General features: G+C 51.5%; 7 protein-coding genes across 7 annotated transcripts; 4 read left to right on the top strand and 3 right to left on the bottom strand.

The window, feature by feature from the left end:
* The first annotated feature begins 818 nt into the window (after positions 1-818).
* AUEXF2481DRAFT_633905 (polysaccharide lyase family 1 protein) lies at positions 819-2039 on the top strand. Its single transcript, XM_013489642.1, has 2 exons — positions 819-1440; positions 1501-2039. The coding sequence occupies exons 1-2, from the start codon at positions 904-906 to the stop codon at positions 1966-1968; spliced, it is 1005 nt and encodes a 334-aa protein (XP_013345096.1). The 5' UTR covers positions 819-903; the 3' UTR covers positions 1969-2039.
* A 70-nt stretch (positions 2040-2109) lies between these two features.
* On the bottom strand, positions 2110-3047 carry AUEXF2481DRAFT_87762 (uncharacterized protein; the record flags this gene model as incomplete). The annotated part of the gene is made up of 2 exons (XM_013489622.1): positions 2906-3047; positions 2110-2834 (listed from the first exon to the last, which is right to left on the bottom strand). The coding sequence occupies exons 1-2, from the start codon at positions 2910-2912 to the stop codon at positions 2110-2112; spliced, it is 732 nt and encodes a 243-aa protein (XP_013345076.1). The 5' UTR covers positions 2913-3047.
* A 465-nt stretch (positions 3048-3512) lies between these two features.
* Positions 3513-4861, top strand: AUEXF2481DRAFT_38598 (uncharacterized protein). Its single transcript, XM_013489480.1, has 2 exons — positions 3513-4312; positions 4372-4861. The coding sequence occupies exons 1-2, from the start codon at positions 3814-3816 to the stop codon at positions 4542-4544; spliced, it is 672 nt and encodes a 223-aa protein (XP_013344934.1). The 5' UTR covers positions 3513-3813; the 3' UTR covers positions 4545-4861.
* Positions 4862-5975: 1114 nt separating this feature from the next.
* AUEXF2481DRAFT_46604 (uncharacterized protein) lies at positions 5976-7185 on the top strand (the record flags this gene model as incomplete). Its single annotated transcript, XM_013489559.1, has 2 exons — positions 5976-6052; positions 6105-7185. The coding sequence occupies 2 exons, from the start codon at positions 5976-5978 to the stop codon at positions 7183-7185; spliced, it is 1158 nt and encodes a 385-aa protein (XP_013345013.1).
* Positions 7186-7786: 601 nt separating this feature from the next.
* AUEXF2481DRAFT_3856 (uncharacterized protein) lies at positions 7787-11887 on the top strand (the record flags this gene model as incomplete). The annotated part of the gene is made up of 3 exons (XM_013489335.1): positions 7787-9724; positions 9780-10444; positions 10498-11887. 3 exons carry the CDS (start codon positions 7787-7789, stop codon positions 11885-11887), a joined length of 3993 nt encoding a protein of 1330 aa, XP_013344789.1.
* Positions 11888-12515: 628 nt separating this feature from the next.
* On the bottom strand, positions 12516-13511 carry AUEXF2481DRAFT_633463 (uncharacterized protein). Its single transcript, XM_013489641.1, has one exon. It carries the CDS (start codon positions 13341-13343, stop codon positions 12720-12722), a length of 624 nt encoding a protein of 207 aa, XP_013345095.1. The 5' UTR covers positions 13344-13511; the 3' UTR covers positions 12516-12719.
* Positions 13512-14076: 565 nt separating this feature from the next.
* Positions 14077-14426, bottom strand: AUEXF2481DRAFT_38593 (uncharacterized protein). Its single transcript, XM_013489479.1, has one exon. The coding sequence runs from the start codon at positions 14395-14397 to the stop codon at positions 14128-14130; it is 270 nt and encodes an 89-aa protein (XP_013344933.1). The 5' UTR covers positions 14398-14426; the 3' UTR covers positions 14077-14127.
* Positions 14427-15031: the final 605 nt, after the last annotated feature.

Raw genomic sequence — 15031 nt, 5'->3', positions numbered from 1 at the left:
GCTGGTGTACATCATGATGGGCGCGAGCGGATTTGTCTTCGACTCGATGGATGTCTGCACTCTCACGCCTTACGTGGCAGCCTGTACAGAGACCCTCGCTGTAGGAAGCGTCTACATTTTGGCCCTACTCTTCGCTCAGTACAACCTAAGTGTACGAATGTTCATCTACGACACCGATAGGCGCCGCAATACGCTGTAAAAGCCTGCTGCCCCTTTTGCTGCATTCCCTCTCGCTATCAAACTTCAACATGACGACGGTCTTTTACAACTTGAGAGGACTGGGCCATCTCGTCTCGCTTCGAATAATGTCAGCCTTTCCAACGTCGCGCGCGAGTTGCCAAGACTTCATCGTCAGTGCACTTCCGCTGACGATTTCTCGCGCCGCATCTCTGGTATAGTCCTCCATGCTCGTTGGGCATCGGAAGATTTTGTCACTGGTGCACTTTTGCTCAGCTTGATCCTGCCTCTTGGGGACGTGGAGGTGAAGGAGGGGTGCATAATCTTGGCTGCATGTGGAGGATGACCCCTCATATGCGGCTCAAAGTTCGTGTTGTATTCTGTATGACTGCAATAATTCTGCCTCCGCCATCAAAGGCGTTTTTCAGTGAACATAAGAAGGTGCTCGTCCCCTCCGTCTTGGTTCTCTTGGTCCGGCCTTGGTCATATTGCATTCCACCATTGAGAGTCTTTACTGGGCGCTTCGTGCAGCTGCACGAATGCATTTCTGCATGATACAAACGGATATTCAGCGGAGAATTGCTCGAGTGGCATTATTGCAGAAGTATGTAGGGACCAATTGTGATCTCCGCTTCTTGGACGATTTATATAAATACCGCTCAGAAGATAGGTCGAGAAGAATTAAAGCACTCTTCAATTGTGTCACACGAACAACGTTGCAGCAACATGAAGCTCAATCCCATCGTATGGCTCAGTAGCCTTGCAATTGTTCAAGCGAACCCATTCTCCAAAACTGATTTCTCCCTCCAAGGCTTCGCAAAGGACAACCCTCTTGGCGTAACGACTGGCGGCAAAGGCGGTCGCACAACCACCGTGTCCAGCTTACCTGCTCTACGCACCGCACTCGCTGGTACCGATCCATTGACCGTGGTAGCCAAAGGCTCCTTCAACCTAACCGGCGTGACACGACTCCGCATCGGCAGCAACAAGTCCCTGATCGGCCACGAGAAGGGTGCAAAGTTCTTCGGCGGTGGCATGTCTGCTGTAAATCAGACCAATATCATCATTCGTAACATTCAGATCAGCTATGCATACGACAATGATTGCATTACACTTCAGAACACCACTCGCGCATGGATCGACCACAATGAATTCTTCAGCGATCTTGAACATGGTCCTGACTTTTATGATGGCCAAGTCGACCTTGTTAGAGCCACTGATTGGGTGACTGTGTCTTGGAACTACTTTCATGATCACTGGAAGGTATGATACCTCTCTCTCTCTCTCACCACGATTATATGGTCTGATATTGATGTCAACCAGTCCTCACTCGTTGGCAACAGCGACGTCCTCCGGGAAGTAGACGAAGGCCATCTCCATATAACCTACCACCACAACTATTGGCGCAACATTGGCACCCGCGGCCCCGCCGGCCGATTCGGCCACCAACACGTCTACAACAACTTATATCGCGACTACCTATACCAAGCCATCCACTCCCGCAGCGACAATCAGATGCTAGTCGAAGGCAATGTGTTCCGTGGCAATACCCGAGAGGCTGTGAGCACCTATGGTCTTGTGATCCCCGAAGATTCGCCCAATGCGTGTGTCTGTGGTGATTATGAACTTGATGGTTTTGTGAATTTTGGAGCGAAGAATGATTTCGGGAGGGCGGGAATTAACGTCACGCAGTGGGGTAACTTCAAGAAGGCACCTTATAGGTATGACTTGACCAGGTTGTCGGATGTGGAGAAGGTTATTGTCAAGGGTGCTGGCATCGGCAAGATTTGAGGAGAGAGATGATAGGGTGAAGAACATGTCCGTAAGTTGAGCTTGGTAATTATCATAGCATGGAACAGACATTTTGAGTTCCACGCCAGGATATTTTGGTCTGTGATGACATGATGGCCACATACATGGTCTCAGTGCGACTCATTGGTTTGAAATGCCTCTCAAGAATTTAGATAGTCCATCTGCGCGCTCCAGGTCATCGATCTGAGGCACGCGATGACCACCAGAATGGAACAGAACCTCTGGATCATCGAAGCAGTTGATTAGATTCCGGCTCATCTCCGGTTTGATGAACTCATCCGTCCTTCCCAGAATATGCAAAGATGGAGTTCTGATTTTCGGGTGGTAGAAAGCTTTGTACAGTGGATTCTCCAGATTTGCAAATCCACTGATCGGGATGACGAACTTGAGAGGTGGCTGGCCAGCAGTGTAGTCGCCATGGAAAGCTGAAGGATAGCGCATTCCGCCGGTAGCTTTCGCCTGCTTGAACACTTCTCTACGACCGGGCTCGAGTAGAGAAGCGACCATTACAGCAAGTGCAGCACCTTGGCTAAAGCCCACGATGCCATCGAAAGGACCATCCGCACGAATTGCATTAGCAATATAAGCTAATGCATAATCCTGGAATCCCTCATAGGTATATGGCGGAGTTTCGCCAGTCAACTGCCACCAAGTGTATGCATCCACTTCATTTGATGCGTCTTGTTCCGTAGCGCCGTCAAGGTCGAATGATGGCAGTGCGCTGCGCGGAAGTATGAAAGGCGCGTTTGCGAAGTGGAATGTTATGGTTCTCAGATGGGTTTGTGGCTGATAGACCACGTCGTATCTCTTCTCTGAGCGATGCGGTCTTGGCTCCAAGTCTTTTACTGCTTTGTGCAAAGCCGTGAAGCATCAGTACTCGATACTGTCTAGGATGCTGAGTGCCGTGAAATCTCACACTGCATGGAGAAACAGCTGTGCGACCGAGCCAGTTGCAACGAGACACAAAGATGATGACAGAGCTCCAGGAGAAACAGTAACAGGGAAACCGACGGTCAAGGATATCACTATGTGTATCATAGCCTACAGTAAAATCCACGTGTTAGACATGAAGGATTGCTTTTGTTGTAGCTTATTAGACCCCTGATTGAGAAGCCGAGCTTCCGAATTGACGCTAGTCTTCAACGTGTATATCATGATGCCGACTACCATCAGAATGCGCTTGATCATGATCATGACGAACAATTCGCGAAACCATTGTTAGTGATAGCAGTCGCAACTGATCGTGGTCTGACTTTCCCACCAGTGTTATGCAAAAGTGGAATCACCGACTGTTGGGTCAAAAACTCAGCACATCTCATGGATTCGCACGCGGCCAAAATTTATGGCCAGTTGACCCGATGGGTAGGTTGAGAGGGCGACCCTACTTGGCCAATGCCGACATCATTTCCATCGTCAGGGTGAAGCTCCGAAACATTATGGTTGCGCACAGAGGTCCTGGATTGTTCTGGTCACAAGCGAATTGTTTGCTCATTGGAAGAACACAAGAAAGAAAGAAAAGTGTTGCGACAATTCCTTGTCGGATGGCGTAATTCGATCAGGCTTTGCAACTGCTTGACGTGCGCGAAGGTACGTGCTCGTCCGATTCGCAATACAAGGTGCTCATCTCGTCAGTTGGCTCGAAGATTACTGAAAGGAGATTGTTCGCCATATGTGCGTGTTTATTTGTCGACTCTTGCCCCCCCACCGACTCTTGCTCTTCTTGTCTCTAAAGCACAGTGTTTACACCCTTCAACCCTGGCTCGATCAATAATCACAGAGTGCTTGAATCATACAGACCGTCAATTCTCGAGTCTACTGGAGGAGATGGCTGCTGCTGTGGTCGTGCAGACATCGCAGGATCCGAGTGCTGGTTTCGATAGCCAGTACGGAGTTGTCACCGCTGGGGAGACACAAGCACATAGCGTATCAGCAGGTCCAAATTCGCTACTCGTCGTATCACCATATACCTCACCACCTCATCTGCTAGACCTGAACGGATACTCCACAGCAAGCCAGCTATTCGCAAAAGCTCTCACGATATTCCAACCCACTCGGGCAGATTACGCGACAGCAGATTATGTCGAATCATTCAATTTTACGGAAGTGATTGGTGCTTTAAAGGCACTTGCGAAGGCGGAAGGTCATACTTGGCAGAAGACGGAGTTCTACGTCGTCAGCTTCAGGTCGCAGCTCAGTTCCGATGCCGATCCGGTAAGGTTGTTCGAACTTGACTCGTTCTCTCACGAAGAAGCAATGACGAGTGGTGGGCTCCTGAAGTATTGGTATGGCGTGAAGAACCAAGACAGACGAAATCTGGCAACTTGTAAGCATTACCCATTATGTGGTCGTGTTGCGATTTGATAGCTTATGTGACGTGTTCAGGCTTTTGGGAGAGCAGGCAGCATGCGAGAGATGGAGGACGGGGACCCTGGCATGCAAAGGCTCGAACTGCAGCTGGCATCTGGTACGAAAGCATTGTCTTCAAGACATATACGTTGACGATTGAAGATGATCTTGACGATTGGAACATAAAGGACTTTGAAGAGGGAAGATGATGAACTTGCATCCTTGTATTAGACCATCAAGGTGTCAGAAAGATCAAGGGTCCAGTCTGTGCATGAGCCTTTCAGTCGGCGCGTCATTTGACTGTAAAACACCCGGGATCGCGAAGCGCTCGAGCCCAACGACAAGCCTACCTGTCTAGTCGGCTGGCGACAGTCTACAGACAGTCGACGTAGCGAAAGACTCAATATCGCTTGTGTATGCAAGATACTATGAGCAAGGCAAACTAGAGCAGCTTTTGGCGAGTAATTTCACTAGTCTTCTGTCGACGAGAGGACGGCGTCGGGTTCGGCGAACACAGTACTCTTCTTCTTTGCTCACGAAGCAGATGGCGTCAATCCGCGGCTCTCGACATGCTGATTGAAGGTGATGCAGTGTGCCAATTCTGCCAGGTGCACAGCCTGAACTTTGTGAGCGAGCCCAGATCATCGAGGACGTGGCCAGGGCTTGGCTTGGGCCAGCTGCCTGTCAAGCTTGGTTGGAAGCTTGTCACGCAAATCGTGCGTAATTTGTTGATGCACAGATGTTGGGGAACATGTGTCAGCCTGTCATGACAGGCGTTGGTCGCATGTGAGTCAATGTAGCCGAGCATATGTGAGTTACAGTGACTAAGCGAGCAAAGCACAACAGGAATGTTGTTTCGAGATGAAGAGTTTGGCGAAGGTCTGGCATAAAGTGTTCCTGCACTCAACGGATCAGATAAGATTGAAAACGCCAAATGCCAAGCCCCCACTATCTGCGCAAATCGGCTTTCCTCAACCTCACCGAGTTCTCCAAAACGTTTTCCCGACAGTTGATCGATTGTGCTATCGCCGACTATCAATACTGAACCGCTACCCTATTTGCTTGGAATCTGGCAACGAACTTGTCCTTGGGGCAGTTTGAGCTGTAGATCTCGCTTCAACCCACCGACCCTCACCGAAACCCGCCGACGGTGGATCAGGTCTCGTCAAACACGTTCCTCGGCTGTCTATCCCATCATAGTCGCCAAGCTCAATCCAAGAAACCTAAGGTGTTGTTTTCTGCAGCTTCGGCGATCCACCCTTGTACCTGGCAGCCACTTGCGACTCAGAGATGAGTGCGACTACCTTTCGCTTTGCAATCAATCGTTGTTAAGGTGCACTACCCACCGATCGGAAAGTGAGGCTATATGCTGTAAACAGGTTAGTGAGCAAGAGGTAATGTCTGAACAAGGTTTTTGACACACATGGCTTGCTGCGGTCTGCCATGTGCGGAACAATGGCGTAGCAGGTTGATCGAGCTTGGGTGTCGCAGATTTCGACACTTGAGGCATAACCGTCTTGTGTGGCTAGGCTGTGCAAGTAAGTGGCGCGATCGAGGTAACGTATAAGAAGCACGGCAGCTGCTCTTGTCCATACTTTTGGTCCGTCGTATCTTGATCTCATCAGAGCTTTGTTCCTAACATGAAGTCAATCATCTTCGCTACCCTGACGAGTCTGGCCCTGGCGGCTAGACCCTTCCTCAACGAAGCTGATACTGGGTAGGCAACTTTCACACTAGACATCCATAAGCAGCGTCTGACAAGATCACAGCATCGATGAAGCTTTGGCAGACGTACCTCAGGGTACTCTTCCTCCTCTTGAAGATATAGTTGGACTTCCAGACTTTGAATGGGCTGCTCGTCACTACATGAACACCAGCGCATACACATACTACCGCAATGGTGCCGCTGGTGAATGGGCATACAGGAACAATCTGGAGGCTTTCCAGCGTTACACCGCCAAACCCCGTGTGCTGAGAGATAACTCTAAGATTGAGTCGACATTCACCACCTCCATCCTCGGTCACAACTTCTCTGCGCCTTTCTACATCAGTCCATGTGCACGTGGCGCCCTCGCCAATGAAAGAGCGGAGCTCGGACTCGTAGAAGGTGCCTACCAAGGAGACATCTTGTACATTCCTTCTGACTTCAGCTCTCTACCTCTGAAGGAGCTTGCCGCTGCAAGACCTTCCAACGGTTCACAAGTCATGTGGCAGCAGGTTTACCTCGACGCTTCGAACGATACTGCTACTAAGGCACACTTCAAGGAGATTGAGCAGTCCGGTGCCCGCGCGATTGTCTTTACCGTTGATAGTGCCGGTCCCGGTGTGCGTCACCGTGCTCAGCGCTATGCTGCTGGCTCAGCCGATGCAGACTACTCGGCATTTACATGGCAGTACTACCAAAAGCTCCAGAACTTCACCACGCTCCCTGTCGTCATCAAGGGCATTCAGACTGTCGAGGATGCCAAGATGGCAGTCAAGTACAAGGCCCCTGCAATCGTTCTGTCCAACCACGGTGGTCGCAACTTTGACTCCAGCCCTTCTGGCTTCGAGGTTGCTCTTGAGATTCACCAAGAGGCACCCGAGATCTTCAAGCAGATTGAAGTGTATGCCGACGGTGGTGTAAGATATGGAAGTGATGTGTTGAAGATGCTTGCACTGGGTGTCCGTGCTGTTGGACTTGGCAGACCTTTCATGTACGCCAACGCCTACTCGACCGAGGGTGTTGCTAAAGCAGTTGAGCTGTTGAAGGCCGAGATTGCCAGCGATGCTGCGCACTTGGGACTGAGCTCTCTCAAGGACATTGGACCGCAATACTTCAAGTGGACGCCGAACAACTGGTACAGCTAGACTATACACAATTGTATACAAACGTTTGATCTTCTGGTCTCTGCAATCTGTTTTCCACAGAAGTCGGAGAAAATCAGTTGTCAGAGACAGGAGACATGTCGAAGAAGATCTGATCATCATTGTTGATAAACAACAGCTGTGCCCTCTTAGTCCTGTTGTGAATATCCACCGGTGTGCGAGGCGTGTCTGCTTGAGATGGAATAGCTGATCAAGCAGTAAAGATAATACAGCAGACTTGAATCATGGCCGACCGCCTGGTGTCGAAAAGCTGTGGTCATGTCAAGGTGGAAGAGAGGAGCTGGATAGGGATAGTAGCAAGCCGCGCCAAGCATACTCAGCCGCGGGCGCATAGCGGAGTGCGGTCCTGCGTGGCAACTTGCAACTTGCAAGCGTCTTGCGAGAATCAGGGTCCAAACTTGACGCTAAGCGGGCCTCTCTCTCTCCCAATAGGCCTGCTACCCTGCCGACGAGGAGGCCGTCGCCGCCGTCAAGCTCCTGCCTCGTCTTTGAGCGTGCCGGCATCCCGCTTCCCACTCGATTGGTGCCGACTGTGCAGTTCTCCAGCAGGCGCGATTCCCTCTCATCCGCCGCGCAGGGCGCCATGAGCAAGATGCACGACAAGGTAGCGGCAGGCAGTCCGAAGGCTCCGGCCAGAGGGACAATCGACGAGCTGATCAAGATGAACGTCAGCGACATGACGGCCGAACAACGAGCGCGGTTCGAGACAACGAGAGAGCACGAGTTCTACAGCTACTACGAGCCCATCCGAGCACTCGCCACCACCGAGATGGACTGGACCGACCTGAATTCAGACGCGGCCGTCGCGAACCACGTCCCCCTACCCTCGCCCGACAAGGCGCTGACGGCCTTCTGTCAACTCGCCGCCATCCGCCTCAAGATGCGCCGCGCCATGATCTTCTTCTTCGACAGCGCATACGCCTATGTGCTTGCAGAGGCCACGCGCACCCTGTCTCTGCACGACGACGTCGACTTTGACGACGACCAGGATGCGCTCTGGCTGGGAGCAACAAAGATCCCCAGAGGCTTTTCCGTCTGCGAACACACGGTCAATCTGCCCAGCAATGGCGGCACGAATGCCGAAAACGACGACTCGCACATGATCCATATTATCAACAACCTTAGCGAGGACACGCGTTTCTGCAACCGGCCCTACGTTGTCGGCGGTCCGCGAGCCAGATTCTACGCCGGCGTGCCCATCTCCACTCCACGCGGCTTGAAGATTGGCGCCTTTTGTGTTTTGGACGACAAGACGCACGAGGGCCTGTCTAAGAAGGAGGTCGGCTTCATGCAAGACATGGGCGCTGCCGTCATGAGCCACATGGACATGATCAAGGCAAAGGTCGAGCAAAAGAGGGGAACCGACATGGTTGCCGCCCTTGGCCAGTTCACCGCCAGCGAGTCGAGTTTGCGCCGTGAGACCACGACCGACAACGAGCGCCCACAGATCCACCACGACCTTTCTGCTTCCTCGTCTCTCCTCACCATTGGTAATCTCGACTCGCTCGCCCAGAAGCTGCCCACGCCGCGTCGACAATCCTCTGGCAACAAAGATCGCCCGCGACACAAGTCGCGCGACCAAATCACAAACATTCGGGAAAGATCTCCTCGTGCTCAGAGACCTTCGTGGTTTGCCAAGAACAGGGCAAGATCCGACATGTCTGTCTATACTGAATCGAGTGCCATCGACGACGGCAACCCGGCCGACTGTTCGTCCGATGAGGCTAGGATCCACCCTGCCGAACAAACCACAAACGAAGTCATGCAATCTGCCTCTGCCTTGATCCGGAAGGCAGTCGACGCCGACGGCGTCTTGTTCCTCGATGCTGCTGTGACTGGCTTCGGCAATCTCGTCAACAGCTCTTTCCTGGAGGCCTCTTCCGACACTGATGCCGATGCGACAGCAAGTGGTACTGATGGCCACCAGACGAGCGAGGGTGAAGATACTCAGCCTCATCTTCCCAACGCTGATGATCAGCCATGTCCAATCCTTGGCGCTTCCTATGCAGCCCGCGAGGGCGCTGTGCCTGGACCTGAAGGTCGTCGTGAGCTGTACGAACAACTCACTCCCGACTTCTTACGATTCGTCCTCCGCCGTTTCAGAGGTGCCAGGGTCTGGAATTTCAATGAACATGGTGACGACTATCTAGACGAACAGGCCTCCGAAAGCAACAGTGCTTCGGAGGGTGGTCACGCGCTTTCTCATGCAAAACCAAACACTGCATCACTTAGACGCAAGAGTCGCAAGAAGTCACTGAGACGAGACCCCGGCAAGCAGCTTGCTGCCGCCTTTCCGGGTGTACGTAGTCTGATGGTATTGGGACTTTGGGACCCCCAACGAAACCAGTGGCGTGCTGGTTGCGTCATCTGGTCCTGCACACCGATGCGCATGTTCTCCGTCGAGGGCGAAATGCACTATCTTACTGCATTCTGCGATGTCATAATGGCCAAACTGGCCCGCTTGGACGTCGAGGTTGCTAATAACGTAAAGTCAGACTTCATATCGTCAATTTCTCATGAGGTAAATTGTTGGTCTAGCTCGATCGCCTCGTATACATACTAATCATCGAATCTAGTTGAGATCGCCTCTGCATGGAATTCTAGGCACAGTCGAAGTTTTGCAAGACCAGCCTGTAGACAATGATACTGCTCAGATGATCTCACAAATAGATACTTGCGGGCGCACTCTACTGGATATTGTTGATCACCTGCTGGAATTCTCTCGGATCAACGTGCTCACCAAACACACTGGCTCAAAGACACGCGCAGACCCGAGGCATCTTTATGCGACACCCGGCAGTGGCAACGGCAGTGATGGCGATGTATCATCGCTCGAGGCTGATGTCCCTCTGGATACTGTGACAGAAGAAGTCGTTGAGTCTGCAGTCTATTCTTTCTGTTGTTCCAAGGATCAACGCACTCTCAGTGAGAGAAACGTGACCGTCTCAATCAACATTGAGCGGCATCCTGACATCTCCTGGGGTTGCAAGGTGACCACTGGTGCCTGGAAGCGTGTTGTGGTCAACTTGGTCAACAACGCCTTGAAGTATACCTCAGAAGGATCAATCAACGTGTATCTCACTATCCTACCACCCAGTGGCAACAAGCTTGGCCGCCCCATCGCTCAATTATCCGTCGTGGATACTGGTAGAGGAATGTCGAAAGACTTCCTGCGAACTAAATTGTTCCGGGCTTTCAGTCAGGAAGATGACTTGACCGAAGGCACTGGTCTTGGAATGAGGTAAGTCTGTCTCATCTCGTTGCTGTTGCACACTCACTCATCCTTGTTCGTAGTATGGTTGCCCGCATTGTCAAAGCCTGGAAAGGGAAAGTCAACGTTCGAAGCACCAAGGGTCAGGGGAGCATGGTCAGCGTGACGATGCCTATGAAGCTCACGCGAAAGTCGAATAATGCCGAGCTCGATGAGACTCGACCTGCGTCTCCAACTAATGCCTTGGCTGGACTTTCCGTACACGTTCTGGGTTCACCTCAAGTCTTTGACCGTGATCTCATTGCCGCCGGTCGTTATCAACAACATGTAGCACTTGTCAAGATGTGCTCTACCATGGGATTGCGGTGTGCTGGACCTAGCTGGCAACATGTCGACGGCAAAGATTTTGCAATCGTTGCGGAGTGTGATTTGCCGCACCTTGTGGCCATGTTGTCAGGCGCTCGCATCGCGCAGAGTGCTGATGAAAAGATAACTGTTGATTGTCTGCGAGGCAAGCCTATCGTTGTGCTTTGCAGGGATTATATCTCAGCTAGAACGTTGCGAGGCTCTCAGATTGAGCAGCTAGTACGTGGGAGGGTCGAATTCGTCGCCCAACCATGTGGGCCTAACAGACTTGCATCTGTGATTCATCGCATACTCGAGCCGTCAAACAATGGAGGAACTTGGTTATCTAGGCCACACACTCCTTTGACACCCAACACACCATCAGAAGCGCCAACACCTCGGTTTGATACCTGGCGCGAATCTCATTCATGGTCCGGAGCGTCATCGCCTAACGAATCCGAGACTACCCGCAGATCGACGCTGCGAAGTCGTCGTACGTCCAACGAAAATCATCCTCCAGTTGTGAGCATAGTCCAGCCCCAGGCCAGCCCAGAAACAGCAGCCGATGGAACAGACGTGGTGACACCAAAAGCCGAAGCTTCAGCAATACTCGAAGTCGCGCCCAACGCCTTGAACGCCGCCAATCTGGCAACACTTGAGCCACTCCCAGCATCAAAGGAAAGAAATCAGAGTGTAGTGACAATGGCTAGCATCGCCCGAGATGGCGTAAAGCCGTGTCTACTTCTCGTAGACGACAACCCAATCAACCTACAACTCCTCGTCACATACGCCAAAAAGAACGGTCATGCAATGCTCAAAGCGGATAATGGTCAGAAAGCCTTTGACACCTACAAAGCCGCGCATAAAAGTGGAGTAGATCGACCAGAAGTCGTGTTGATGGATATCTCCATGCCGGTGATGGATGGCTTCGAAGCCTCGAGACAAATACGAGCATTTGAAAGGGGCGAGAAGATTAAGCCTGTGGTCATCATTGCGTTGACGGGGTTGGGAAGCTCAGAGGCACAGCACGAAGCCTTCATCTCGGGCATCAATCTCTTCTTGACGAAACCGGTCAGACTGAAGGAGTTGACGAGGTTGCTGGGCACGATCAAGGATACTTTTGGGTAGGTATGAAGACAAGGAAGGTTTTATGATGATTATGATTTGGAAAAGACGAGTATGGGAGCAGGAATGTTCGCGAAGGTTCACAGGAGCAGACGCTCGAGAGGTTTGATATAGGAACTTTGCAGCATCTTAGGCATGGCGTATGTATAGAGTAGGATTTCTACTTGATTTAATCTGCGCAATTGATATTCTGGTATTCGATTCAGACCTTTCATTCTTCCCAGACATGATTCTTTTCTGTTTTTAAGGCGGGTTTCAGTTTCCCCAAATCGCCCTCCTCGAGCATTCACACCAACAACATGACTAGTTTTTCGTTGTCGTGAACACATGCAGCGTGCAAAAGACCGCCATACTCCAGTTCTGTGGATTTCACGTCTATGCCGTGCTCTAGCAGGACCCGCAGCGGACTCGTTCGTCCGGACCAGCATGCCACCTGCATCAGAGAGATTGATAATCAACCAACGAGTAACTTCAAGATATTGCTGTCATCTTGTTCAACAGCCTTTATGAGAACATCATCATAAATATCGTCGATATCCGCACCTTGATCGATCAAGTGGGCCATGAACTTGTGGAAGTTCTGTCTGCAAGCAATGTTGATAGGGCCAGCACCGGGCCGTGACCTGAATGAAATGTCGGCATCGTTATGTATGAATAGTTCAACCAGCTCGAGACGATCATTCTCGCAAGCGAGTTCGAGTAGTGTATCCCACTGTCCCGAGTCATGATTGACATTCGCGCCGTGATCAGAAGGAATTGCATGACTTCCTCGCTGCTCCGCTTCCAAGCCGCAACGCAGAGTGCAGTCTCATGCGTTTCGCTGAGCATATTCTCGTCAATTCCCGGATTCTAAACACATCTCTATAACTCCCAGGATGCCACGGACAGCGACAGCGACAGCGTGAAGAGCTGTCTCATATTTGCCCCCAATTGCACGTATGTCCGCCCCAAATTCCAAGAAAGTGAGCGATACGTCTTCGTGGCCTTTAGCTAAGGCTCCATGGTGGGCATAGCCATGAGACGCAGTCTTGTTGTTGACTTGAGCTCCAGCTTCTAGTAAGACTCGAACAATCTCTAGATGACCACGCCGCTCACCCGGGCCCGCATATCGATACCATTGAGCATCATCGACATTGAGATTTGTCCTGAGCAACGTGCGCACTATGTCTGTGTGTCTTCTATGTGCTGCAGCCGCTAAGGCGGTCCCGAAAGAATGGCGACGATCATGCGGAAACTCGATGACGCCGTGATTGCGCAGCATCTGTATGATCTCTGGCTGTCTGTGGACCTTATCAAGCCGGAGCGCTATCTCCTTGATTTCCGAGCTCGTATTCCCGGCTCTGTGGTCTTCGAGTGGATTTCTTACTGGGCCTATACGACCTGCGGCACGTGCAGTATATAGACCATTGATCTGATCACCATTTGCCCCGGTGCGAGACCGATTTGTCCCAATATTCATGTATTCAACCACATCGAGAAGATACTCGACTACGCGTAGATGGCCATTGTAAGCCGCAGCTTTGAGCGCGCTCTCATGATATCCTTCGCTGACGTTGAAGTGCACGGCGTGATTAATTATAAGCTGAATCACATGGAGTTGGCCTTCATGAGCAGCAACATCTAAAGCAGTCCCTCCCACAAAATCCTGGGCGTTGACATCAGCACCGTGATCGAGCAAGGTGCGCACAGTCTCGGCATGACCATATCTTGAAGCGCAATAGAGGGCAGCTCTGTCTTCGTTAGGATCATAGCCAGCATTGGCATCGAAGCCGTTGTTCAGCAGTGATTTGACAGATCTATAGACCTGCTTGCGACGCGAGATACATCATGTATCCAAATTGTTCCTCAGACTCCACAAGACAGCGACGCACTACCGGCAAATACGGTCGGAAACGGCGATTTGTGATAGCCTTGTCCGTCCATGAGTAAGTGGTCCTCACTGTCACCAGCTGTAATTGCATGCTAATTCCAGCGCCGTGCCGCATAGTAAGTGAAAGGAACCTTGAGCGAAGCCTCCCGCAACCCCTGTGTCGCGCCCTGTAGCTCATTCACCATACAATCAAACCACACGCAACCAAGGGCGAGAGTTGGCAGTAGCTTGGAAAACAGCGTATCTCTGACTGTTGAGAAACCAGCTACCAGTGAGTGGAAGCTGAAGATCTGTGGCGTCGTTGAGATCGACTGATGTATTAGCAGGGTTGAGCCAGCTCTTAATCCGAGAGTCGATACTATGATCTACGAGCTCAGCTGGGTCCCGAGCCAACTTCTTCACCACTGTCATTCGTCAGTGATTCTTTGCCCATACCAGCGATTAATGCCTTCACAACTGTCTCCGCAACCTTGCAGTGTTCCACCACCTCCACAGGCATGTGCGAGAAAAGTTCTCTCGCATTAGCCGCTGCGACCGCTGCGGCATAGCCATGCCATTTGTCGTTCTTGTGTGAGTTGCAGTAGTCAGATATCCCCCTGACCACCAAACAGGGAAAATCATTCATCGCACCAGTAGTCTTCATTTCAAAACACAAGATTCCGTATTCTCGTGCCAATGCATTTCTCTTGCGACCATCTTTGATGACCATTTCTCCTGGAGCTATCGTGCTACGATGTATGACCAGGCGGTCTACGTCTTCACCGTCGACACTATCGTCGTCGCTGCTGTCGTCTTCCTCGCGATCGACAAGCTTGCCCGCCTAGAATCCGCATCTTTTGCACCATTTGCGATGATCTGGGTGAAAACAGTCTAGCTGATAAAGCCGATCCTGCTCGGCTTCTGGCCGTTTGTATTCGCGCAGGCCATGCTTGGAAATATCGATACCGTCCAGATGACCAAGCAACGGGTCGTTCGAGGAAATCAGACGGCGCACATGAAGTGCACGTGCTGCATTGAGCAACACCGTAGACGGCGGGGCGATAAAGCCAGTCCGTTGGAATCCGTCGACCGCAGCTTTACCATGATCATATTGTACAGCTCCTGAGTGCTCGCCGGCGGGTTTGCTGACCACTATGTGACCAAATCGAATTTGTCCAGCGTCTGTCACTCACGACAGGGACACCGCCTCCTATACCGACAACTGAACCGAATCGCAATCGCGAAAAGATGCTACACATCTGGGCGACGACTGTGGCAGCCGAACACATTGACATTCG

This window comes from Aureobasidium subglaciale (assembly GCF_000721755.1).
Source record: "Aureobasidium subglaciale EXF-2481 unplaced genomic scaffold scaffold_7, whole genome shotgun sequence".
NCBI lineage: Eukaryota > Fungi > Ascomycota > Dothideomycetes > Dothideales > Saccotheciaceae > Aureobasidium > Aureobasidium subglaciale.
Note: the sequence above shows the minus strand (reverse complement) of the source record. Positions and strands in the feature narration are given on the sequence as shown.

Bases quoted from the DNA above. Each gene is read 5' to 3' on its own strand.
- AUEXF2481DRAFT_38593 (XM_013489479.1), bottom strand. From the start codon at position 14,397: ATGAAGACTACTGGTGCGATGAATGATTTTCCCTGTTTGGTGGTCAGG.
- AUEXF2481DRAFT_633463 (XM_013489641.1), bottom strand. From the start codon at position 13,343: ATGAATATTGGGACAAATCGGTCTCGCACCGGGGCAAATGGTGATCAG.
- AUEXF2481DRAFT_633905 (XM_013489642.1), top strand. From the start codon at position 904: ATGAAGCTCAATCCCATCGTATGGCTCAGTAGCCTTGCAATTGTTCAA. The intron at 1,441-1,500 runs GTATGATACCTC...GATGTCAACCAG, and splicing joins ACTTTCATGATCACTGGAAG to TCCTCACTCGTTGGCAACAG.
- AUEXF2481DRAFT_38598 (XM_013489480.1), top strand. From the start codon at position 3,814: ATGGCTGCTGCTGTGGTCGTGCAGACATCGCAGGATCCGAGTGCTGGT. The intron at 4,313-4,371 runs GTAAGCATTACC...TGACGTGTTCAG, and splicing joins CAGACGAAATCTGGCAACTT to GCTTTTGGGAGAGCAGGCAG.